This window comes from Henckelia pumila, chromosome 3, assembly GCF_033568475.1.
Source record: "Henckelia pumila isolate YLH828 chromosome 3, ASM3356847v2, whole genome shotgun sequence".
NCBI classification, from domain to species: domain Eukaryota; kingdom Viridiplantae; phylum Streptophyta; class Magnoliopsida; order Lamiales; family Gesneriaceae; genus Henckelia; species Henckelia pumila.
The window spans coordinates 53,477,887-53,504,319 of record NC_133122.1 but is presented as its reverse complement, the minus strand read 5'-3'; the positions used below and the strand labels follow the sequence as shown (position 1 = coordinate 53,504,319).

Below are 26,433 nucleotides of genomic sequence, written 5' to 3'. Positions count from 1 at the left end.
CTTTAAACGATCGTTTAAGAAGTACACTTCATATTCTATCTTTGAGTTGTTCGTATCTTCTAATATTTCATCAATTTCGAAAAATAACAATTGTATTAATATGACAACACAAAGATAGCGTGTTTTTTTTCACTTTGACATAATATTCTCATAATGATGTTTGATTTTTTTATATGACATCTATACTAAATAAAAATATATAATTAGTAAATATAAAATATGAAATTAGATTGTTGTGTATTTATCATTATTTTCATGAATTTCAGGAGGCAATGACTAGAGTATTACTGATCGTTAATAAGATATCTTTAGAAGGCATTTGGGTTTTAATATCGTGAATGATTGAGAATATGAACAAATTTAGTTTTATCAACAATGAACATAAATTCATTTCTTGAGTTGAGTGGATTTATATCAAATCTCGCGAGGTTTGTAATTATAAATATTGAGAAATAAAATCTCATGGAATAAAATTATAATTTACTCATTCTCTCTTACAGACACGTAAATAATCTTATGGTAAAAACCTCTTTAATGTACATTATGTACAACATCAACTGGCTAGACACTGAAAGGTGTATTAAAATTTTATCAGAACATGTTAAACCTTTTATTTTTATTTTTTTAAAAAAAATGTTAAATAAATAATATATAAAAATTTCCCCCACCCGTATTAATTGTCGCCTTGTACATTTTCCCCACGCCACCACGTGAAATCTGAAGTCTGAGCGCCATCTGCTGGCCCCTCCACTCATTTGATTTATACATTCAACAGTGCGAAACAGACACCTTCATTTTCATTTTAGACATCAATGTACTATACAAAATTGTTGGTCTGCTTCATAAAACAAATTCATTGGCATAATTTCTTGGTTTTGTTTTTTTAATATTATTTTTAGCCTTATTATTTTCACAGAATATTTTCTTATTTTGAGCTAGCTAGCTAGCTTCAATTCCAGTGATCAGAGCAGTACCAATGGAGGGTGGGAGCTTGTTCATCAGAAAACAAACTGCTGCAAGACTGATCATGATCCTCACCCAAGAAATTGTACTCCTCCACTTTCACAAACTGCTGCTGCTGAATCCATTTCTTGTCTCCAATAAAACTTGTTTTAATTGCCTTTTTACAAGATTCATCTCCAACAACAGTACTACTGGATCCCTTCTGAATTTCCAAAAATTGATCACGTGGGCTGTTGTTTTCTTCACTCAAGATTGCACTTGAGTCGGTACTGTCCGAAGATCCATCTTTGAAATCAAGAAATGATGACACCTTCTCCTGAAAATCAGCTTCAGCACCACATTTTTCACGGCTTTCAAGATTGTTCTTTTGTTCACTATCAGACAGTACCATTGCCTCTTCTTTCACCACGCTAACTCTTCTCTCACTTTTAACAATATCTCCACTTAGCTTACATTTCAACTCCTGAATCTACAAAGCAGCACAAAATCAGTACATATGTTTTAGAAATTAAAGATGCAGTACTTATAAAGACTTCACCTTTGATTGAATTATGTATGAACATGCAAGGGTTCAAAATTGAATGAAATATATATTATTGGAAATCTTGATCCAAAACAAGCAAGAAAATGTATATCATGAAGAGTTACCTGTTTAAGTAAGGCTTGATTATCAGTCTGAAGAGTATCATAATTATGCTTGAGATTATCAAAATTGGCTTTAAGAATCCCATAATCTCTTTCCAATTGCTTGGTTTTATACCTGGCCCGCCGATTCTGGAACCAAACAGCAACCTGCCGAGGCTGCAGTCCAATTTCTTTGGCCAGCTTAACTTTCCTCTCTGGCTCAAGCTTATTTTCAACCTCAAAACTCTTCTCCAAAGCCTTCACTTGATCCACCGTTAATCTCCTCTTCTTCTCTGAAACATGGCCATGACCATGGCCAGCTTCTTCTTCCACGCAACCTTCCTCATCTAACCCCTCCAACATGGTACGAAACTCCCTGCTGTAAATGCCCTCGCTTTCTTGATTTAGTTCATCTGCTAAAACCCGAAAGCTCAGCGGCTAAAGAATCACTACTAATAAAGGGTGAACGAGGTAGGTAGATGACAAGTTACTAAAAGAGGTAAAAAAAAAGGTAAAAAAATAAAATAAAAAATAAAGCATGAATCTTGATCTATCACTCGTTTATATATATATATATATATCAGGTGATATATGGAAATCATGGAAATAGGCTAGGGACAGGGAAACATTACAACTACAAGGGCATGTTTGAATCTGTGTAAATTAATATTAGCTAAAATCGAATCACCTGTAGACATCAAAGCACTCAAAGAATCAGAGCTGCCAAGTCTCTTCATTCTAATTCCTGTGCTGGAATTAATCCTAGCTTGAGATCTCTCCAAATCAGAGCGCGTGTTTAATTGTTTCAGCAGCAGGCGTGTTCAAGAATTGGTGGCGGAATCCCCCATTAAACAAACAATTCAGGCACAGTTTTGTATATATGCATGTGATATATATATCATGGTGCAGCCTTTTTTCTCTTTCTTGGGTACTCCATGTGTTTTTTTTTAAAGAGAAAAACAAAACCCAAACCCAAATTATCAGTCTTTTTTTTTTGCTTACATGATGATGATTGCTCAATCAATTCATCAACATGATAAACACAAGAAATCGATCGAGTGGGAGAGGGGGGGAATTGGATAATTAGTGTAGTAGAGTGAGAGTACCCAGCTGGCCTATCATCATTTCAGAGTCATATTAAATAATACAGCATGGGGTCACACACATGGTTAAAATCTGCCACAAATGAAATGAACCCCAAATTCACGCCAAATTCACATTTCTTATTTTCTAAAACAATATTAATTAATCAACACATACTTTTTAATTATATTCATTAATATTTATTATTTCCCTTTATGTTAAAGGAATATTTGTCAATGCTACACCAAATATCTGATGTTAAATGTTTTTTACATAAAAATAAACATATAACAGATTCCATCATCATTTTTCTTTTGATTTAAATGTTCATGTGTAAATATATGAAAAACTACCAAAGAATATTAGGATGAACATGAATTAAACGCAAGGCTACTGTTTCGTTGCGTACGCGTGGGTAATTAATTGGGCAGAGGTCTCCAATCCAAATATTGTCGGTGTGAATATTAAATTAATAGTATTTTCATGCCCGAGTTATTCAAGTGTTTTTGTTGTTGTTGTTTCATTGGATATTAATTTATTTTGTAAAGTATATGTACTCTGGTGTTGTACACTTGTACTTATTAATTAATTATGTCTGAGACCTCTAATTTCTTGATTACTAGAGATAAAATTATTAATATGGGCTAATTTTATATTTTATGTTTATTATATCAAAATTAAAAATCATTATAAATCTTTACACTGTGTTTGGATCACAAAAATTGGACGGGATTTGGTGAGATTTGGAATTGGAAATACCGTTTCAGTGTTTGACAATTTGGGATTTCAAAACGAGATTGGTGTTTGGTGGGATTTCATGGGATTTCAATTAGTTAAGTGAAATCTTGAAAAAATTGGTCGGATTTCACGGGATTTCACGGGATTTGAGTTTATAAAGCAATAAAATTATTTTTAATAATAATTTCATATACTTTACTTATATATTTTAAGTTTTTTTTTATAATTTTTTTATAAAATATCATTTATCCAAAATTTATACTATCAAATTCAAAATATATTTTAACTTTTTGCCAAACACAAAATGAAATTTCAATTCCATGGATTTTAAAATCCAAATCCAATTCCAAATTCCATTTTTTAGACATCCAAACACACTGTAAGCTCATTAATAATGAGCATTAATAATTAGCTAGATTTAGAAATGATTATTAATTATAAATTTTAGAAGGAATTGAATCTCTACATAGTGAAAAAAAAAATCAATCTCAAATTTAATCTACAAATTAGAAATATTATTATTTTTCCATAACACTTCATATCCTATAAAATTATATGTATAATTACATTTTAATCTATCCTTGCACAATCTGATCATCTCAAAATAAACGCAGCCTTAAGGTCATCCTAGGCCTCTATCAAGTGATCATTTTTCTAAATTTTGTTTTATGTAATTAATCCAATATGATTGCAACTACACAACACACTATTAACATTAAATAAAAGAAAAAAAAACGTACGTAATCTTAGTTTCGTCATTTTCAATAGCCTCACTCCACCAAAATTATACTTCTTTTTATGGAAATATATGCATATATGCTTATTTTAAAAAAGTAATTAATAATATATATATTTTTATTTTTATTTCTTCATAGAACTTTTAAGCAACTAGCTGGATGCCACCGTAACTAGCCATCTAAATCAATCCAAGCATGCATGGGCATATATATTAATACCCAGCATGGAAGGTGTCCCTCGATTTTTATTAAATTAAGGGGAAAACAAAACTCTCCCGCATGTTATTTTATGAATAATATGAACATAGGAACAACTTTGAAAAGTTTTTAAAATATAATGGCAGCTTTTTTTTAAAAAAAATAAAATTATATATCTCCAATGATTTTGGTTCGAAAAAAGTTTATATATATTTTTATTATTGAGGAATGGGATTGGGAAGAAGTCTTTAAAAATTATAAAAATTATTGATTCGTTTCACACCCATACAAATGTTCACATGACATTTCCCCCATTCACATTTCCTTTCAGCTGACCCACCTTAATTAATTAAATGTCCAACACCCTTTTTCTTTGCACACACTCTCTCCATTTAATGCGTTTACTAGCATAAAATGCACACTGGATATAAAAAAAAATATCCCAAAGAAGAAAAAAACATGGGAAAGGAATTTTTAAAAATCGATAAAAATCCTCTCTACTCGATGTATGTGATTGAATATACAAACTTTAATTTTTAAAATGTATGTTTGTAAAATTATCTGTTGTTTCTCACATATGCTTATTATATTTTTAATGAATAAAACAAATTAAGAACTTCTGGCTTATCGTAGAATCAAAAGACTTGTCAACTTGAGTTAAAAAAATTTAACATATGCAAACATATATATTAATTATCAGGATTTAGTTTTTGTTTTTTGTTTTTTTTGATTTTTTTACTTCACCACCATACACGTTGACATTATGATCTGAATTCTAAATCTAAGTTCGAAAAATGGGCGGCCCCGGTCCAGCCCATTCATTCCACTTAATTTGTTCTTTCATAAAAATGAATTTGCATAGTTTTAGAATATATAATTTATAATCTTGTTTTAAAATATATATATATATATATATATATAATTTATAATCACGGTTGCACTTTTTTAGTCGGATTGAGAAAATAAATTAATTTTAATTGTAAAAGAAGATCAAATGAGTATTGACAAAACTTGTGATCCTTTTCTTGCGGGAATAGGCAACAAACAAATTGCATAATATATATTATATAGTAATTAATACGCCTTGAAATGGCTTACAAGAAAGGGATATAATATAATCTGATTACGTAAATATTGTATTCTTGATAGCTTGAAAAACCTTTTCTGCAAGTTTTGACATTGAGATGAATTGCTTAATCGTGGGTATAAAATCATATTAGAAGTAATAAGATTAAAAATATTATAACAATTAATTTGTAATTTAATTAGCAAGTGGAGTGGGCTACTGTGGTAGGAATTTTTATTTAATTTTGTAAGTGGACCACGATTGGAAAGTCCAAATTTTAATGGGCTTTAAATTTCTGCTAAGCCTATTTCTATAAGCCATCAGTCCAATCTCAGATTGTTATGTGATCAGTGATTTGTGGTTAACGGAATATTGTTTGGTCAGTTTGATTCTTTTTTTTTTTTTTTAAAGCAACCACAATCAATTTATTATATTAATATGATCAAGCCGAGTACATAAGAGACTGAGAAGAACCACCATAGTCGTCGGTGCCTCAACCCATAAACTAAGACTCGGACAAAAGTACGATTCCTAGCTCTACAACATAAGTTATTTCATTCGCATTTTTTCGCACAAACCGCACTACGAATGCAAACCACCACATGAATTAAAGCCACCAACCTAACTATTATATTATATTAATTAAAGAAGGCAGCTTTCCTAACCCAAAAATTAATATCCACATTTTACTTAAATGTCTATTAATTATATCACCAGTCATAGCATATATATATATATATATATATATATATATATATATATTTATTTATTTATTTATATTAGAATCCTTTGGAACTCTATGGCCTACAATACTATCAAGTCGATCAACTTGGTGGAACAAACAAATCGTATTGAATTATGTTAGGCAAACCGTCCATTTTGCGACCCCGTAGCAAATTAATAGCAAGTTTGGTCTGCTTAACTTTTTATATCATATAATATTTATAATAACTTATTTATAATAACTTATTTCCGAGTATAAGTTTTCTGTTTATCACATTAATAAGTAACTTCAATTCTCACAAGGAATTATATTTAATTACAGATCGCCAAATTATTATTATTATTATTGTTGTTATTATTATAAAAAAAAATGAATCCAACACACGCTCACATGAACACGTATGTCCTAGCTAGGGATTTTAGGTATATTATAACGTGCATAAGAATGATGAGTAATTTAAAAAAGCGAGCCCAACCTTGACGTTCATTTAGCGATACAAAAACTACAACCATAACTCTACTTGCCGGCACAGGCTAGGATCGGATTTGGGATCTACGAATATATAATATAATATCAGTTTTTAATATTTTATATATCATTTTAATTTAAATATAAATCGTCTCTGATTATAAACTCAAGCTTGACTTATAAAACTTATATTCCCTTTTCAATTTTCATTTTCCGATACGTACGTATGGTTAATTTGTAATATAATATAATATATCTGGTACGTCTCTGTGGCACATGTAATCAATCTCTTTAATTCTACCACTTCTCAACCCACTAGCTAGATTTAAATCTAATCTTCTGACGAAAGTCAATTCATGATTTCTTTATTTCAAAATATATATATATATACGAGTATTCACTCAAAGTTAAGTTAGTATACAACCAACATATATATATATATTCAGCATCAACGATCATCGAAACATATATGCATGCATATTCTAATTCTAATTAATTAAATTTTGTGGATGCATGCTAGCTAGCTGCATATGGCTTCATTTCGAAGAAAATATTTGTCAAATGATGAAGCTTGTTACATGTGTTTCGTTTGCCCAGATTACTGCACCAAATCTAATAATATAATTTTGTCACCACCTCCCCAAAAGTATGAGATCATGTCACCTAATTTCTTGATCATCATCATGCTCTGTATTCTCGCTGCATCTTTCCTCCTTTTTTCCTATGTCATCGCCAGGTGTCGATATAATAATTCGAGCCCCCGAAATATTAATCTCACGATGGATGAAAATGAAGCTGCTGGGAGTCGCGACGCTCATTGGTTTATTCAAATTACCGGCGCCGGGCTTCCACGAACGATCATCGACTCGATTGGAGTGGTGAGATATAAAAGGGGAGAGGTGTTGGGCGGCGATTGCTGCATGATCTGTTTGAGTGAATTTGAAGAAGAAGAGAGGGTCAGGGTTCTAACCAAGTGTGGCCATGCTTTTCATGTTGCTTGTGTCGATACTTGGTTGATGTCACATATCAATTGCCCCGTTTGCCGTGCATCACAACTGCTCATCATATTTAAAGATCATCATGATACTAATTCAAATGATCATAATATTTCTTCAAGATCTGATCAGCAAGATCAGGCGCGTTTAGAAGTGGGAGAAGCTGCACCAAGTACTCATGATCATGATTTCACCCATAAAATATTGGACGACATGATGTTCATAAGAAGATCCCTTTCCGTGGATTTCTTGCATGGAACAACTACTACTTCCATTCCCAGACTACAGCTCGTCCCAATTAAGAGATCCTCGTCTTTTACTTATTAGCTAGCTAGCTAGATTATGTATCGAGTGAGAAGACGACTTGATTAATTTCTTAATTTTCATTGTAAAAGTTATATATATATATATATATATATATATATATATATATATATCTTGTGATGAAACTTTTCGTTCAAAAATTAAGGAGGTTTTGTCTCTAGTTTATTTAATTAATTAGTTACAACAAGAATATCGGTGTCATGCATGCATATACATACATTATTCAAGAGTCGTGGCCAAGATATATATATATGCTTTTTGAATGAAATTTAATTAATTTCGTAAAATTGCAATGTCGAAATTGTTGATATATATATATATATATATATATATATATATATATATATATATATATATAAACATGCATGAATGTACCTTGTGATTTAATTAAGGAGGACATTCATTCTTTCACTCAAAGTTTGTTTATACTATTTCATTATATATTAACTAACTTTGATATATCAGTGTGACATCAACATTTACTTACAGTTTGATTCTTCAAAATATTTGCTATTTAACTTGAGTTTATTTGCAATTTATCCTAATAAAATTAGAGGTGCCATATTATAAAATATATTGTTTCTCAATTGTCTTCCGTCGGTAAATTAAGTTCATCGATGAAGCTTTGTCCTTTTGAATTTTGACCCGTTGTTAGACTTCAATTTGAAATTTCAAAGTCAAGGGACATTTATTACAATCCAGATCAGAACTTTTAGGTAAGGCCTGAAAAATTACACGTAAGGTATTTCGACTTTTTGGACACATGCAATATATTGTTCTTTATGTAACTCATGTCAGAGGCTCCACAATTAAATATAATAGTTGACTTTCTAAAACACCAAGTTGACAAGTTGTGAATGATTTAATTGAGGTAATAATAATAATAATAATAATAGGAATAATAAAAATAAAATGCATAATCTGAAAAATAACATAAAATATAAAAAATAAGCTAATAATATTATCATTGACAATAACAGTGTTAATAACTACAAATAAAAATTAACATATTTACTAGCGATTTTTCAACTATAAATTTGTATAGATGAAATAGATGATAATAACAACAATTATTACAATTAACTCATACTAAAATTTAATAATTTATATTTTTAATATAAATTAAATATATAAATAATAAATTTGAAGATAAAAACAAATGCAAGAAATTAAAACATAAGTGCAATAAAACAATTATTTGGTACAAGTACAAATAATACTTGTATAACTTGTCATATCTAATCCTCCGAGAGAGCTTAGACGCCACCGGGCTTATTCCTCAAAGAAGGTATTCTATAGCAAGCACCGTCTTCTGTAACAGAAATGGAAGGGTTTTCTTCTGCCTCAGAGCTAAGCATTCGTTCCCAGTCGACAACAGCAGTTACGCCTTTTTCTTTTCCGCATGCCCCTACTACTAAAAGAGCTAAATCTAAAACAGCGAAATCGATTGGGGATCGTTTTTAAATAAATTTCCTTTCAAGCTAGTCACTAAAACTTCCTCCTTACTTAGCATACCCCTGAACCTCTTAACATTACACCACTAAATCCCCAATCCTTAGCTTGCTGTGCAGTGACAGTACCAATATCCACTAATCGTTGTTTCCAGATACGGTTGCCGGTTGACATCTCTTCTAATTCGTCGATACGTTCTTCTCGTCATAATATTTATCCATTATTAATTATTTATTTTACATCAATTAAATCATTAATTATTTATCTTATATCAATCAATATCATTAAATTTAAAGTACTATATTATCTTTATAAATAATATTATTCATATTTTATTTATTTTAAAAAATGACAAAATGGTAATTTATCATTTTTATATAAAATTCAATAAATCAAATCACATAAAGTATAATTTATCAATCAAATCAAATACTATATTAACTATCATTTTTTATTTATTTTATTTTATATTACATTATATTATTTATCCAAGTAATAACCATCATATCCTCGAACCAAACGGTACCTATATGATAAAATGATATGCAGCACTTCGATAATTATATTATCATGTTATCTCAATTTAATATGTTTGTATGTTAATATAAAATAGTGTAAATGGTATATTTGGAAAGTAAGGCTAATTTTAAAAGTTAACTAACATTAAGACCAAATTTGATTATAGGTATTTATAGAAGGCTAATTTAAAAAAGCTCTCATTCAAATATCGACATAAGTTTAAGGGCAAATTATTTTAAAATCCCCAAACCCAAACATTTCTTTCTCTTAACTCCCTACACTCCAATTTCTTTGTTTCAACTCCCTAGTGGTCCCCAAATTTGTCTTAATAAAGTGTTTAGCATTTAATCCTTTGTACGTGGCATTGTTTTACCTATCGAACCAGTTCAGGCTAAACCGAACTATCGGTTACGCAAGGTTTCCAGCCGATATACTCTGGATTAGGGTCCAACATGCTTCCGTAAGATGAATTAAATTCAAAAATCTCTTTGACCATAGTGTCGTCGGGTCATACCTGCCGAGTTTTACGAAGTGCTCCTCACACTCCAACCACGCAGTCGCAACAGATGGTTTCTGCACAAGCTCCTTCAACGACACCCAGCACAGCCTTAATTCGTTTTCTACCTTAAGGCGTATGGTATATGAATTTAATTATAAAATATGAGCATGAAAGAACAAGAGACTTTAGAAAAATTATTCAGAAATAATATTATTACATAAATCAACTCCTTTGAAGAGGAGAAGACAACTTGTTTAGCTACTAATAGTAGCTTTGTTCTTGAAATACATAAACGAAAACTTATATCAATAGAAAGAGAAATATTACAATAATTTATTTGTAAGAAAACTGAAGGGAATGATCGATGTCTTCAGCTTCCTTGAATGCTTGTATTTATAGCTGAGGTTCCACTCGTTTCACCGAGAAACTTCAGGGAATCTTACAGCTGTTTGTCTTGTTCTTCTATGCCATTATTAATGGAATCTTTAGCTAGTGAATGAATCACCCGTTATACACCTTGTCCTGTTATGCCATTATTGATGGCATCGTTTGTTGGTGGAGGAGTCACATGTCGTCCTTTTTATTTTGGCTCTATACTCCTCACATGTCTTCTTTATTTTTGTCGGGGCATCTTCTGCTTTTGCAGTGGTCCCCTGAAAAAAAGCATCTTTGGTGGTCCCTGTCCACCTTTGCTTGTCTCGGAAAAATCTTTTCGATCCGTTCGGGGTCTGAATGTTTTTCCGAACTCTGGCTCCTTCTGATCAGGACATTCTGGGCAGATAACTTCTGACCATCTTCCTATGTGAGCCATGTGACAAAATTTTCGACGAGTTTCTTTACTCCCCGGTAGCTTGTTGTTCCACAAAAAGTTTCTCTTCTTTTCGAAGAGTTCTTCTGCGAAAGCCGTAGTTTTTCCTGTCATTGTGTTTAACAGGAACAATCCATTCACAGAATTTTGGTAGAATTTGAACGGAAATTTGACTTTGTTCATCTCGGTGAGACAGACCCAAATACCCCATGCCCTTCTGGTTGAGATTTTATTTTTTTCAAAAGTGGACACCAAGGGTATTTCTTCAGCTTTAGGATCCTTGATAAATTTATGGCTCGTCAAATCAGGTCTCCTTAGCTTGATGAAGGGAAAGGTTCGTGTGATCCTTTCCCTGTTGGTTCTGGAGCTGTACTGAAGAAATATAATTCTAGCACATCTCCTCTGGACAAATGATCATTATTTGCCCATGTTTCTTGAACTGCTTCCTGGATCCATTTTGGTAACTGTGATATCTCCGGAAATCTTGGCGACGTTGTATAAACTGAAGCCAAAGCCCCAAATTCATACCAGAGCTTTACATCCTTAGGATTGACATTGTTTTTTAGCCAAACCCTTGGATATATTCATGCAACATCAACCCTGCAAGTGTTCGGATTGATTTCACTCCTTGTCTTTAATTTCTCCCACCTTTGTTGATAAACCTGGAATGGAGAAATAATAGCTAGATTAGTATCAATCTTAGATTTACCCTTGTCAGTGTTGGGCCTAAGATTGATCTCTTTCTCTTTTACCCCAGAGGCGGAGGGTTGACTTGATGAGTTTTTCTCATCAATTGTTGCTTCATCCAATTCATCAAAAGCTGATGATAGATTAGCACTTGTTTCTTGGGTTTTGGAATCCTCAACCTTTTGTTCTACAACCAGTGGCTGTAATTTTTCTTCTTCTAAAACCAATGGTTTTAACATATCATGTTTATGAGAAACCAATGGTTTCTCTATAGCCTTAACAATTGGCCCTTGAATAGCAGCCCATAGTTGAGTTTGAGCTTGCATACATCCAGTAATACGATTAGATACTTTGATCCGATCGGCTTGTTGTAACCTGCCAGCCATTTCAGCATTAATGACTAACTGGTTGAACTCGGTTTGAAGCAACCCAAGGTGTTCCCTGAGATGCCTCTGCATTTTCATGATGGAATCCACGTCACTGCCTTCCATCTCTTGTTAAGAAATCTGCAAGAATATTTTCATGAGATTTAATAATAACAATATCAAAAATATAATTTTGACATAATGCTTGCCATCTTAATAACCTAGCTTTCTCAGGTTTGGATTCAATCTTATTTCTTAAGAAAGCTTTTACCTGGGTGTTATCAACCTTCAGCGTGAATTTTTTAGTAAGTAAAAATAATGGCCATTTTTCAAAAGCCCTTTTAACTGCATAGAATTTCTTCTCGTTGATATGCCATCTGATGGCCTCAGATTCTGAAAAAAGACCGCTACAGAATCTGCATGGTATTTCTCCATCCGGGGTGATCTTTGTAAGGACTGCAGCCCACCATTCGTCACTGGCATCCGTGAATAATACCAGATCATCTTCATCTACGGGTATAGCCATTTTTGGGAGATTCTTACATATCTCCTTTAATTGGTTTACCCCTTTAGTATGGTCATCGGTCCATATAAATCTGACATCCTTTTTTAACAAAGGACTGAACACCTTTCTGTACATTGCTAGGTTGTTTATGAACATCCCTGCAAAATTAACTACTCCTAAAAAACTCTGGAGTTGCTTTACATCTTTGAGTTTATCTGGAAAATTCTTTACCTTTTCCACAATATGGGGTTGTAGAATTATTCCAGTTTCATCAATCTCAATACCAAGGAATTCAATTTTCCTTGTTGCTATGACTGCTTTCTTTTCAGATAAAACCAGTCCTTCTTGTTTACAAATCTTAGAAAAAATCTCTAAGTGTTTAACATGTTCGTCTATGTTTTTTGATGCTATAAGAATATCATCAATATAAACAAACATAAAGTTGAAGTAATCTTTAAAAAGATTATCCATCTTTCTTTGAAATATTTGGGGTGCATTGGCCAATCCCATAGGCATAACTTCCCAAATATAGTGTCCTTGTGGAGTAGAGAAGACTGTGAATTTCTTACTCTCTTCTTCCATTCTTATCTGGTAGAATCCAGACTTACAATCAAATTTTGAGAACACTCTAGCATTTCATACACAGCTAATTAGATGTTCTCTACTAAGTATGAAGTACCCGTCAAACTCTAGGATTTTATTAATACCTTGGTAGTTAATAACTAACCTGGGTTTCCCTCTTTTTATTTCACCATGATTTCTGACCAGAAAACATGGGCTACTATATGGTGAAACTCCTTCTTTGATTAGACCAAGGTCCAAATGTTTCTTGATAATCATTCTCATATCCCTTTGATCTGTTATGTTCATCGGGATAGGCTTATATCTGACGAATTCATACTCTTTGCCTTCCTTTAGAGTAAGACTGGCTTTGAGTTGATTTCTATCCCACCATGCCAAAGGATGCTCATTATAACTTTCTTTGAGCCTCTTTTTGACATCTTCAAGGGATACCTTATTTTCTAACTCTATATCTCTATGATTTAGAGTTACCTTGAGAAGCTCCATATCCTCTGTTTGGAGTTCTTGTTCTGTTGTTATTTTCAACATGGTTTCTCCAAACCTTCTTGGATCTTTCATTTTTGGGTGAAAAAGTTGTCCCTTATCACCACGCTGGCTGCGAAATATTATCGGCAATTGTCGATAAAATGCAACTTTGAGTCTTTGAACGATAATTTTATGATCACAAATTGTAGTGAACATAAGTTTTCTTGACTCATTGTCTTGTGTGTACTTCTTAAACATTTGTAAGAAGTTATTTCCTAACAGGATATCAGCTCCTATATCATGGAAATAGATTGGTGGTGTCTTTACCTTGTACCAAGGTATCTGACCTGCTCCTCCTATAAGGATCTCTTCTTGTTTTATTCCTTTGCAAAGAATTAAAATTCTTCGAGAGAAATCTCGTCCAGCAATTTTTTGCAAATCTTCTTCACATTTTTGAGGGAAGACTCCTCTTTTTGCTGTACAAATTTCTGCTCCCGAATCAATATAAGCTGCAAAGTATTCAGCCTTATATTGTTCATACAACATCCCTATCGGAATGTATATGGAGAAAGGACTTGTTGTCATTTTTTAAAGGGATTACTAAATGGCCCTGCCATTTTTAACAGACTGTGTTGTAACTCAGTAATCTGATTAAGACTATTCACCTTTCCTAAGGCTTCAAAAGGTAGAGTATGGTTACTCCTTTCTACCTCTTCAATGCGATCTAGTAAATCATGTTCATGACTTACTAATTTCAACAGCTGCTTCTTCCTCTGTTTGTAAACAGAGTTCTCGAATCTGATTAAAGGATTGTCCCTTATCCAATTCTCTTGGTTTTCCATTTCGTAGAATTCTTATTGAATCCTCCAAGTCTTTTCTTTTGCCATGAACTCTATTCCTTTTTCAAGCCGTTTCCATGGTTTATGGTCCTCCAGAAACTCTAGGCCAAGAATGAGCTGATCCACTTCTTTTCCTGGAATTCCACATATTTGAACTTTCAATTCTCCAATATTTATCAATCCTTGGTAAGTTTCTTTTTCATGTTGTTCCAAATAGTAAATCGAGTTACAAGGGAACTGGTTCCGATGACTTGTAATATCGAATACTATTTTCACTTCTTTCCATCCTTCTAGAGATCTAAGTTTTTCTATTATAGAAAACTCTTTTTCTTCTGGTGGAATTTTTTGAATAGGAGATTTGTCCCATCTCCTACTTGTCATTCGGTTTCCTTGAAAAGATAACCTTCGAGGTTCTATTTTAAGGTCTCTGTATAGAACCGGTCTGTCTTGAATTTGAATGTCTGTTTCCTGAATTAAAGGAAACTCGATTCTTTCTGGGTATATTGCATGAGCAACTTTCCCAAAGATCTCTGGAATTTCAATGAACTCATTTCTAATAAATAATTCAGAATGATGAGTATTAGAAAGAGCATATGAAATTTGATATGTAATAGAATATGGTCTATTACCTTCCTTCATTAGCCTTGAAGTTTTGATGCAACGTCAAGGCTCGACTAAAGTCCCTGTCAGCTAAATTGTAGGCTATTCTTGGATAGATAACTCCTATAATTTTTTCTGCACAAAGATTTCCTGAGATAGTACCCAGGACAGCATCTTGAATATTCCCCATTCTTTTATCGCATACTACGATATCTATGGGTGAATCTATTCCTTATTTAAAAGTTGCCTTGATCATTATTTGGATTGCTCCAATATAAATCCAAGACATCGTCCTTGCTACCTCACCTTTCAACTTTTGCAATTCCTTTCTTATTTCTTCAAAAGGAATTAACTGCATCTCTATTTGATTACTTGTTAACTCCATGGGGATTGCCATTTCCCTTCTGGATACTTTGTAAATCAAATTATGTTTTCTCTGTCTAAGCCCTAGGTTGCCTAAGACTCTTTCTACTTGTCCTGCCGAAAATCTCTGGTACTTTTGTAACGTTGGATTTTCTCTCATAATCCTTTGGACCATATTATGAGATATCATGGTTTGGCTAAAGAATCCAGCCAAACTTTCATGTGTTTCATGCCGAAACACTTCTTCTCTATTCTGATTCTGATTCTGATCCATCCTCAGAATCTTCTTGACTAAACAATATCTCTTCTTCGTATATGCTTTCATCTGAGGGGATATCCTCAAATTGATATACTTGGACTAGATCTTGAAAGAAGACCGCATCATCCATATCTGGTGTTGCTTCAAAGAGTTTAACTCCTTTTTTCTCGTTTTCTGGACAATTTGTAGATATATGTCCTCTTGCTCCACATGTCCAGCAGTTGCAATCCTTGAAACTTTCACTTGCTCTTGTATGAGTTCTTCTGAAAGTTCTTCTTGATGGTGTTCTTCCCTGCTTTGTGATGAGCTTGTTACTGGGGATGTTCTTGTAGGTCCACTTCTTCTTCCTGATCTATAAGATCTGGCCTTTTGTTTGGACCAAAATGTTCTTGGTTTCCAAGAACTTCTCATTCTTTTATTGTAGGGATTACTTCTGAATTTCTTCCTTTTAAATCCCTGTGATCTATTTCCAATGATCGTTGGAAGATCATTATCTTTACAACATAAAGGTGTACGTTTATTTATACCCTTTATTTTCTTGTAGTTTTTCTGTAATGCTGCCATATGGCACTATTCTGCCAATTTTCCTTTCAAAAAGGACGCGCGTCTTGCCAAAGTGTCAAGATGACCTGGAACGTATTCTTTAATCAGCATTTCTCTCTAGAGACTTGGCATTTTTGATAAAATAGCTGAATAGCTACATTTTCCTCGACTCCTGAATTCCATCTGTATTTAGTGAATAACATAATGTATTCATCAACTAAACAGATATCATGTAACTCGAGGCTATACAAAGCTTGAGTATATATTCTCTTTTTCTCTGTATCTTGATTGTTGAAATAGTCTACCCCTATGAATTGTGCTTTAAATAGGGTGGCCATTCTTTCTTCAATTTCGCTAAGAAATTCTCCTGCTAAGATTGATTCCTTCGTATCTGGCATAGTCATCTCCCGAGCAATCTTGACAGATCCCATTAGACTCATTTCTAAAAGTTTAATGAATCCTTCTTTATTGAGATCTAATGTCCCTGCTGCAATTCTCATAGCTGACGTCCAATCATCTATAAGATCTTCTTCGTTTTTCAAGTCCAACACATCAAGGTTTAACATAACCCCGTAAGGATGTATTGGATCTAAAACAGTTTTTCCGTAAGGAGTTTGATGGAGTGGGATTTTACTCCTTCTTGATCTGGTTCCTGCTGGATGTGAATTTTCTTCAACCTGAAACTCACTATGTGGTTCTTCTGTTTTAACCGCATATCTTGGGGGATTCCCTATGGGTTGTTCACCCTCAGGGGAGTTCATTTTTAGATCTACTACTTTGAGATTCGCAAAGAAATCCGCGATATCTTGTAGATCCTCGAGATTTAATCTCTCTAAAGTAGTCATCAGATAGTGTTTTTCTCTGAATAAGATTAATCATCCTTTCATCATCAGTTAAAGGTTTTTGAACTATTTTGGTTTTACCTTTCTGATGTAACAACGGTTTGGTACCAAACGAGAGTGGTAACCTTCCTCCTGTATTTCCTTTTCTAGAACCTGAAGTTTGTTCTAGATTTGTGATTTTAGTTTGAAGATCCTTTAGGGTTACAAGAATTTCTTCTTGTTTCTTAAGGATTCCTTCATTATGCCGAGGTATTTCATACAGCGGATTGCTGTAATACTGTACCGTCTTTTGAATTTCTCTAAGATCTCCGGAGAGTTTAGAGGAATCTGGGGTAATTTCTAAAAATTGAGAGTTAGAAATCATCTTTCTGTCGTAAGTAATCTATTGTGAACAGATTAACTTGTTTATAGGATTTCATATAAATAAAATCCTCTTGATTCAAACCTTCGTTTGAAGTCATCTTTTATAAAAAATCTTCTTCTCAACAAAGAAAAGTATGAGTTAACGAATAATATTAAGTCTGAATATTTAACCTAAAGCTCTGATACCATTTTTGCGAATGATTCAAGTACCATAATTGAGCACAAACATTGCATAAATGGAGTACATAAATGCATAAATTGGGTACAAGAATTAAACATTGGATTTGACCAAGTTTGGTGGTCCTAGGGAGTTTTAAGAAAGAATTTTTATTGTAGGAATTTATAAAAAAGTTAGGTTTGGGTTTAGGAATTTATTCACAATTGACTCCGTACACGTAGAAATACTTCCTCATAGTAATTAATAAACTAAAAATTAGGTTGTGTTTGGATAGACGAAATCATAGGTTTATCGTTAACAATAAATCAAGGCACCGTTTGGTAACTATTATTATTAATCTATTCATAACTTATCTTATTCAATCTCGCATTCTTCTCAACATATTATTTATCCATCTATTAATTATTAATTTTAATCAATCAAATCATCAATAATTTATCTTACATCAATCAAATCATTTAATTTAAATTACTATCTTACCCCTTATAAATAATATTATTTTATATTTTATTTATTTTTAAAAGATAAAATAGTAATTTAATTTTTTAATATAATATTTAATCAATCAAATCAAATATACTATAATCAATCAATCAAATCCAATAATATAATAACTATCATTTCTTATATATTTTTTATTACAATAAATTACTTATCCATATATTATTTATCTTATCACTCAAACCAAACGGTACCCAATAGATCAAATAATCACAAATTCAAATTCCTATTTATATGTATGACATGTTATAGGGTAAACTTAAATTCATCCTAATTAACATTAAATATTATATAAAAATGTGAAAAATGAATTTTGAGTTTATGGTTTTATATCAGTAAATAACAAAAATACATTTGATTATATATAAAATTAATTAATTTGAAATCATCCATCTAAACCCAACATAATTATAGTATTTGATTATCAATGTAATATTTGCACGCACGGCCCAAAAAGTTAAGAATAATATGCATGTTAATTTAATGTCATTGTCACAATTATATATATATATATATACATTTGGCCGAAATCATCCACGTCAATATAATTACATATGGCGGGTCAACCAAAATATTGAATTGAAGGTAGAGGTGTCGCATCATATCGGTCTCGACGCATAATATATTATACATAAATATATATTTTATATATTAAGTTTTATAAAATTGAACAATTAGATGGAAGCCATCACCTCACCGGTACGCATTGACCAATATTTAATGGCATGAAATTCAATTCAAGTCAAATTTTCGTGCAGCTTTACTTTTTGTATAATTGACTATATATTGTACGTATTCGTGACAGTATTGTTTTAACTTTATAGTTTTGGATAAGGATGCTCTGCCTTCGTGATTCCTATGAGATTTCTCAACGTGCATATTTTCCCCATGAAAGGGAATAAATATCATATTTTCCCCCACGATAATTTAAGAGTAGATATATATTATTTCATCGGTTTTATTAGCTGTATGATACTTGGCATGTGACCCGGTTCAAAATCTTAGAGGTAATTAAGCTCAATAATTATTTTTTATCGTTGGAGTTCAAACAAATCACTCCAAAATCCTTGGTAGACCTAACAAAGCAAATGCTATTTTTAGTTTTCTCACAACAAAAAAAATTTATGAATAAAATTGAGGTACATAATAAATCTAATATAGTCAATACTAATGGGGTACTTTTAAAAAAAATAGAAATAGGTATTTAATTATTAATAAGTGGAGTACTAAATTTTTTTAAAAAACATCACAAAAAATTGCGGAAAAATAAAGCCAATGCCAACCCGAAATACATAGTTTGGATTGGGTTAAATTGGAAATGGAGGAGATTGAGCAAAGATGCTCAAAATGTTGTATTTTTCTCATTTCATAAGATATTCATATTTAATAATAAAAACGACTAATAAATAGATGACACGTGTCCTTTTGTTGGGAACAATAATAAAAAATAGGAAAAATTGCAAATTTAGTCCCGTATGTTTGTCATTTTGCGATTTTGATCCTCTATATTTTCACATTTCAGTTTTAGTCCTGCATGTTCTGATTTTTGGCAATTTTGATTCTTTTTATTAAAAAATGCTTATGTGACACTGTACATGTCTGCTTCGCATCAACACTGAATTGGTGTCACTTCAGCGCCACGTCGGAAAAAAAGGACTAAAATTGCCAAAAAATAAAGATAGCGGAGTAAAACTGAAATCTGAAAATATAAAGAACTAAAATCGCAAAATGTGTAAATACATGACCAAAAACGCAATGTTTCCTAAAAAATATTAATTCTTCAACATTCGTCTATTACGTAGTGCGTGATCTCCTGAAATGGATGCATCATTGTTCCTTTGATTTTTATGGGCCAATCATCCAGTTTATATGGGCTTCGTTTAATCTTTGGGTTTACTGAGTTGGGCCTAATCCAATAATTGCTTAACTGGATTAAACCCAAATTACACAAGATTGAGACATCTCCAATTCTTGATCGTTTAATTTTACTTGATACTAATTTTCCTATTCAAGAGATCGTTTGGTTGGATGTATTATTTATATATGTATAATTTATCTTATTCAATCTCATGTTCTTCTTGTCATATTATTTATACATATATTAATTATTAATTTTACATCAATCAAATCATTAGGTACCGTCTGGTAGCCTATATATTATTAATTTATGTATAACTTATCTTATCCAATCTCGCGTTTTTTTTGTCATATTATTTATTCATATATTAATTATTTATTTTACATCAATCAAATCATTAATTATTTATCTTAAATCAATCAAATCATTGAATTTTTTAAAATACTATATTAAACCTCTATAAATAATATTATTCATATTTTTTATTGATAAAATGACAAAATGGTAATTTATCATTTTTATATAAAATTTAATTAATCAAATCAAATAAACTATAATCTATCAATCAAATCAAATACTATATTAACTATCATTTTTTATTTATTTATTTATTACATTATATTACTTATATATGTATTATTTATTTTATCATACCTACCAAACGATATCTTATTTAATAATTTATCTTACATCAATCAAATCATTTAATTTAAATTACTATATTATTCCTTATAAATAATATTATTCATATTTTATTTATTGTTAAAAGAACAAATAGTAATTTATCATTTTTAATAAAATTTAATCAATAAAATCAAATAAACTATAATCTATCAATCAAATCAAACACTATATTAACTATAATTTCTTATTTATTTTTTATTATATTATATTACTTATTTATATATTATTTATCTCATTACTCAAATCGCAAAGGATATCTAAGTCTATGTATTCTTTTCTTTTCTTTTTTAAAATAAATTTGTGTGTGATAAATTAATAGAATATTAATTACCATTTGTCCATAGCTAGAAATCATGTGATATCGGGATTCACACTCACACTCACACTCACACTCACACTTTTAAAATCTGTCGTGTTTGTTTGAATTATTAAAAACAAATTAAAAGAAATCGATTAATTCGTTTTTGTCACCAACCTGAAAATAATTAACATACAATGGGCTTTAATTTATGTCGAATTATATTTTTGAAAACAAAAAAATATAATTCAAATTAAAAGGTAGACGACATCCCTTTAATTTTCACGTATCGGTGTCAAATTACTTAATAAAGTAGTTTATATATTTGTGTTTCAAATTTTATGCCGATGAAGATTCCTGAATATTTTGGGCGGATTCAGGATTTCGGTCATAGGGGCCACCTACAAGCTCGAGAGAAAAGACAAATTACAATATCAGTTATATTCAACTAATTAAGCGTCAAATGTATGTTTCGAACAAAATATTTATATATTAAAGGAACTCGACGTTCATTAAAATTTTTAAAGTTTCGATGATAACATCAATAAATTTTTTTAGCAATTTCTCTTTCAATACATATCATCAATGCATCCAAAAAAAAATCATTCTCCATTTAATTTGCTCATAATCTTTTATGTATTTCAAATATGTTATTTCATTACTTTAAAAATATATATATGTCTATCTTCAAATATATATATATATATACTTACATCTTTTTCACACATATCAACAATTTTTTTTTGGAATGTCAATTGATAAATAACTTTTCAAGTTTAATTTTATGAATACTTATATGTCGTAAAAAATTATTGAAAGTAATCTATATATTTAATTAAAAGTCTAATTAATTATATGAGCATATTAATGAAAAAAACCGAAAAAAATATTATTAATTATTGTACACGTATATATATTATGGAAAAAAAATCTGAAAAAGTGATTATATATGACACAGTATAATTTTAGAACATAAATTAATTTTAAAGATATCAATAAATATATAAATATTTTAGATATTTAGAATTGTTTTTTCGATTAATATGATATCTTTTTTTATTTTATTTGTTACTATAGTGTCATTTTGTTTTACATAATTTTAGAGAATAAATTTTTAAAATTTCAATAAATAAATAATTTATTATTAGTTAAATAATAATAATAATATAGATATTTGGTGACATTAAAAAAGAAGATGGAAATAAAAAAATTAAAAAAGAAGATGGAAATAAAAAAACAAAATAGGATGTGAGAGAGAAGAAAAAAAAACAAAAGAGAGACAATAAGAGAAAAAAAGAAAATAAATTGTTGAGAGATGGAGGAATCGAACCTTGATGCATGGAGTTATTAAGTAACTTCTACCACTAAGCTGCAACAGCTTTCGTTACTAGTTGCTGGAACTTTAAATATATATTTAGTAGCATAAAAATAATAGTTATTACCACCATTTGATTTAAGTGATAGGATAAATAATCCATAAATAAGTAATATAATGTAAATTAAAAATAAATAAGAAAAAATAGTTAATACATTATTTGATTTGATGGATAGATTATAATTTATTTGATTTAATTGATGTAAAATTATTAATTAATAAATAGATAAATAATATGACGAAAATATGACGAAATTAATTGTGATAAGTTATACATAGATTAATAATAAATCAAACCAAACAATGCCTATTATAGTACTAAATTTTTTTTTTTATTTTTGGATCCGCCACTTCTTATATTTTAATTCCATTTATATGCGTTCCCCTGACAACTCTTAAAACTCATGTTTTTCCACATAATGCCAAGCAAATTTCGGAGGGAATAAAGGGCATTAATCTTAATCTCTGATTATGTTTTCGCCATGTCCTTTTTATCAAAGTTAGTCCGCGTCTTCGTATTTAATTATATATTCTCTAGGCAAGACTGATAGAATTCATTAATTAGCTAGGTAAGATAATTATATAATGTTGGGGATTGAATAATTAATATTAGCCAGGTACACAAGTATTCCGAGTGTATCATAATATTTGAATATGATTTTATAATGTCTAAGTAAGGTTTAACATGATTTTTCATTATCATAAATAATTTAAATAATCATCAATACAGTGTTTGTAATATACAATAAAACACGTGATCTTGAGAAGTTTGAAAAAGTAGACATATGACTATATGATTATGAGGTTATAATTGGCGTAATCAAGTTTAATTATGTTTTATTATCGCTGTTATATTCGATCAACCCTAAACAAAATTTAGGGCGAATTTCGGATTTCTACATTTATGTCCTAAATAGTCGTAGATTTATTTTTACTTCTCTCTCTCTCTCTCTTTTTTTAATAAAAAAATACGTATATAAACTTTTTAATCTTAAAAATTTAAAATTTTGGATATGTAAACATAATTCATAAAAATTTGATTAACTATTGGACTTTCAATAATTGTCAATAATGACCGAAAAAAGTAATAATGCAGGATATTCTCGGAGAGACATTGATTGAAAGCATTCCAAAAGCCTTGTACCTAAAATTTTAATTCACGTTGAAATTAGGCGGTAACGACATGATAATCACTTGATTAGCCCATCATTAAATCAGACAGATTCATGAACTTAACCAACAAAAGCTAATAAATAAATAATTATATTTAGGACATCAATAGTAGTAAATAATAATGACACTACTACCCTTATTACATATATATTATATAATTTAGTACTCATATATCTTGAATCATTTCATGCACCGCCGTGGCTATCTCATTGACTGTGCTCAGCGGGCACTCATCTTCCACCTGCAAATACACATCAAAAAAATCAAAGCTGAATGTGCAATTTTGATTAATTAAAAAAATACAAATTCACCCCGAACAAAAAATAAAAAATTTATAAATAACAGAACAAAAAATATAGTTATCTCTATTTATATATTTACCTTGACACTGAAAGAGTATAGCACGGAAGGATGGACGGTGGTGACATTGAGGTGGAGAATGGTGAGGCGGATGGAGTGAAATGCGGCCACCATTTTGGCCAGTTGTTTTGGGCGTCGCCGATAATCTGATATCGATATTTTGACGTTGGCGTGGCTCTCCGCCATCGTCACCTCGATATCGGCCACACCATTAATATTATTCCTCGTCGAGTACTGAGGGAGCATGAAAAATTGGGAGAATATTAATCCTCCGCCACTGCTGCCTGCTGCGGCCATTTGCAGCCTCTGCCCCTCCAGATATTGGACTCGTTGCTCCAGCTCCTTCACGAAATTTATGGCTCCACCCACTATTGATGCTTGATCTCCCTAATATTTTAATATATATATTCCACCAAATTATCCATATTCCATCATATCTATTTTATTTTAGCCGTGTACGTACAGAAATTAGAAAAGACCTAATTCCTTGGTTTGTTTTATAACATTTATTTATGTACAAGATGATTCCTTGACTCGTACAATTATATATATATATGTCCTACCAACAAAATTCTTACACAAAAACAAACGCATGCATACATCATTATACACAATAATTTGTTTTGGTTACTATTTCTATATTAATGGATATATATTGTTGGACAGTCTGGGAATTAATTTGTTACCTCATCAGATATTAAATTTAATTTTATCGATCCAGAGCAAAATATACATGCATATATATATATATATATATATATATATATATATATCTGAAAGAAGTACCACATTTTAATTAATTAATTAAATTCTTTATTCATAAGTTTTGGCGATGATCATCTTCTCTCCCATTCTAGAAATATATAGATCCCCTCCACGGAAGTCAACTTAATCAACTAAATTCCCAAAGTGATTGATAGATATATATGTATATATATAGTTTAATTTAAAACTTGAATAAAAGATATTTAAAATAAAGAAATAAGGATGGATATTAGTTATGATAATAATAATAATACCCTTTGAGCGTATGAAGGAGGCATCAAGGAGCGGAGGACGGTGAGGTAGTCATTCATGAGTCGTCGGCGATTCCTCTCCACCGCAATATGAGTCATCCTCTGCTTCTCCATTTCTTCCCTGTTCTTCAAGCTCCTGCTCCTGCTCCGCCGCCGCCTGCTGCCCTCTGCTGGACTAGTACTATATAAGTATTCGGTGGAATACTTTACATCACATTTTTCTACGTTATTCATGATAATGTCGGCACTTGGCTTAGTGTCTTGGTTTATGGATTCGATGTTAATGTTGAAATCATAATCTTGGCAGCCATAACTGAAAGGGTTTCGCCGGAAAACGACAGAGTCTAAAGCCATTTCTTTTTTTCTCTCACTCTTGGAGGAAAAAAAAAAACACTATACGTAAGAGGAGGAGGGAGTTTGTAAAGCTAGCAATTGGTGTTACTATCCATTTAAAGACTAGCTAGCGACCTTGTTTTATAATTTAATGATTGCTTTATTATTATTTGGAAATCAATTTAATTCCAAATTTAATATTACGACATATAATTTAATATATACTATGAACAAACTTACGATAAAGCACTCGATTTTTCAAAATCATTTTACATTTATTTAACTAGGCTCAATCAGCATTTATATATGATAATTTGAAATGAATTTATATTGAAATCCACACGTTTATTTTGTTAGCTTCCCATTGGATGTTTGATGATATAATTTAATGACAAATTTATTAAGTCGGGTTTTCCATTTTTTTTTAAAAAAATATCAGTAATCCATTTTTTTTTTAAAATATCAGTAATTTCAATGTTCGGATATGTTAATCAAAAATAATTTTTACTTTAACCAATAAAGATAATTGAAAACGTGACTCTTTAATTTGATGCTTAATTTTTTTTTTTTAACGAAATAACTATTTTTTTTCTACGGTAAACTTGTAAATTTATTAAATAGGTTGTTACATGTACTACGTACGTACTACTTATACTATTGCACATAAATAAAGCAAATTTTTTTTTTTTTTTTGAAAGATAAAGTAATTAAGAAAGTTGTATTGAAAATCGTACACACCGATCGACTACACGAGGGGGCTGTTTTGTATGTATTTTAGACAGAAAGATCGAGTCGTCCTCGTTTAATTTCACTACTTGATAGTTTTCGACAACAAAATACCAATTTTCAGATTTTGTATATATATATATATATAATTATTTTGTATGTGCCATGGAGGTTCGGTGTGAGTGATTATTTATCACACTTACCCCGGCCCCATGTAACATTTTTTTTTTTTAAAAAAGATCCAAACTTTATTGACATCAAATCTGTGATCTCGCAGCATCAAGCTATCTTCCCAATCCATATATATAAGATTCTGACCA

The 26,433-nt window shown here is 30.9% G+C and overlaps 2 protein-coding genes across 2 annotated transcripts; both read right to left on the bottom strand.

Annotated features, from left to right (window-relative positions):
* Positions 1 to 654: 654 nt before the first annotated feature.
* On the bottom strand, positions 655 to 2,697 carry LOC140891193 (homeobox-leucine zipper protein ATHB-16-like). Its single transcript, XM_073299554.1, has 3 exons — positions 2,276 to 2,697; positions 1,612 to 2,000; positions 655 to 1,432 (listed from the first exon to the last, which is right to left on the bottom strand). Exons 1-3 carry the CDS (start codon positions 2,322 to 2,324, stop codon positions 950 to 952), a joined length of 921 nt encoding a protein of 306 aa, XP_073155655.1. The 5' UTR covers positions 2,325 to 2,697; the 3' UTR covers positions 655 to 949.
* A 21,079-nt stretch (positions 2,698 to 23,776) lies between these two features.
* LOC140892629 (transcription factor bHLH94-like) lies at positions 23,777 to 25,440 on the bottom strand. Its single transcript, XM_073301572.1, has 3 exons — positions 25,058 to 25,440; positions 24,060 to 24,425; positions 23,777 to 23,919 (listed from the first exon to the last, which is right to left on the bottom strand). The coding sequence occupies exons 1-3, from the start codon at positions 25,406 to 25,408 to the stop codon at positions 23,845 to 23,847; spliced, it is 792 nt and encodes a 263-aa protein (XP_073157673.1). The 5' UTR covers positions 25,409 to 25,440; the 3' UTR covers positions 23,777 to 23,844.
* Positions 25,441 to 26,433: the final 993 nt, after the last annotated feature.

Bases quoted from the DNA above. Each gene is read 5' to 3' on its own strand.
- LOC140891193 (XM_073299554.1), bottom strand. From the start codon at position 2,324: ATGAAGAGACTTGGCAGCTCTGATTCTTTGAGTGCTTTGATGTCTACA. The intron at 2,001-2,275 runs GTGATTCGATTT...GGGTTTTAGCAG, and splicing joins GAGTGCTTTGATGTCTACAG to ATGAACTAAATCAAGAAAGC. The intron at 1,433-1,611 runs GTAACTCTTCAT...GCTGCTTTGTAG, and splicing joins ATCAAGCCTTACTTAAACAG to ATTCAGGAGTTGAAATGTAA.
- LOC140892629 (XM_073301572.1), bottom strand. From the start codon at position 25,408: ATGGCTTTAGACTCTGTCGTTTTCCGGCGAAACCCTTTCAGTTATGGC. The intron at 24,426-25,057 runs GTATTATTATTA...TTAAAATATTAG, and splicing joins CTCCTTCATACGCTCAAAGG to GGAGATCAAGCATCAATAGT. The intron at 23,920-24,059 runs GTAAATATATAA...GTGTATTTGCAG, and splicing joins TATACTCTTTCAGTGTCAAG to GTGGAAGATGAGTGCCCGCT.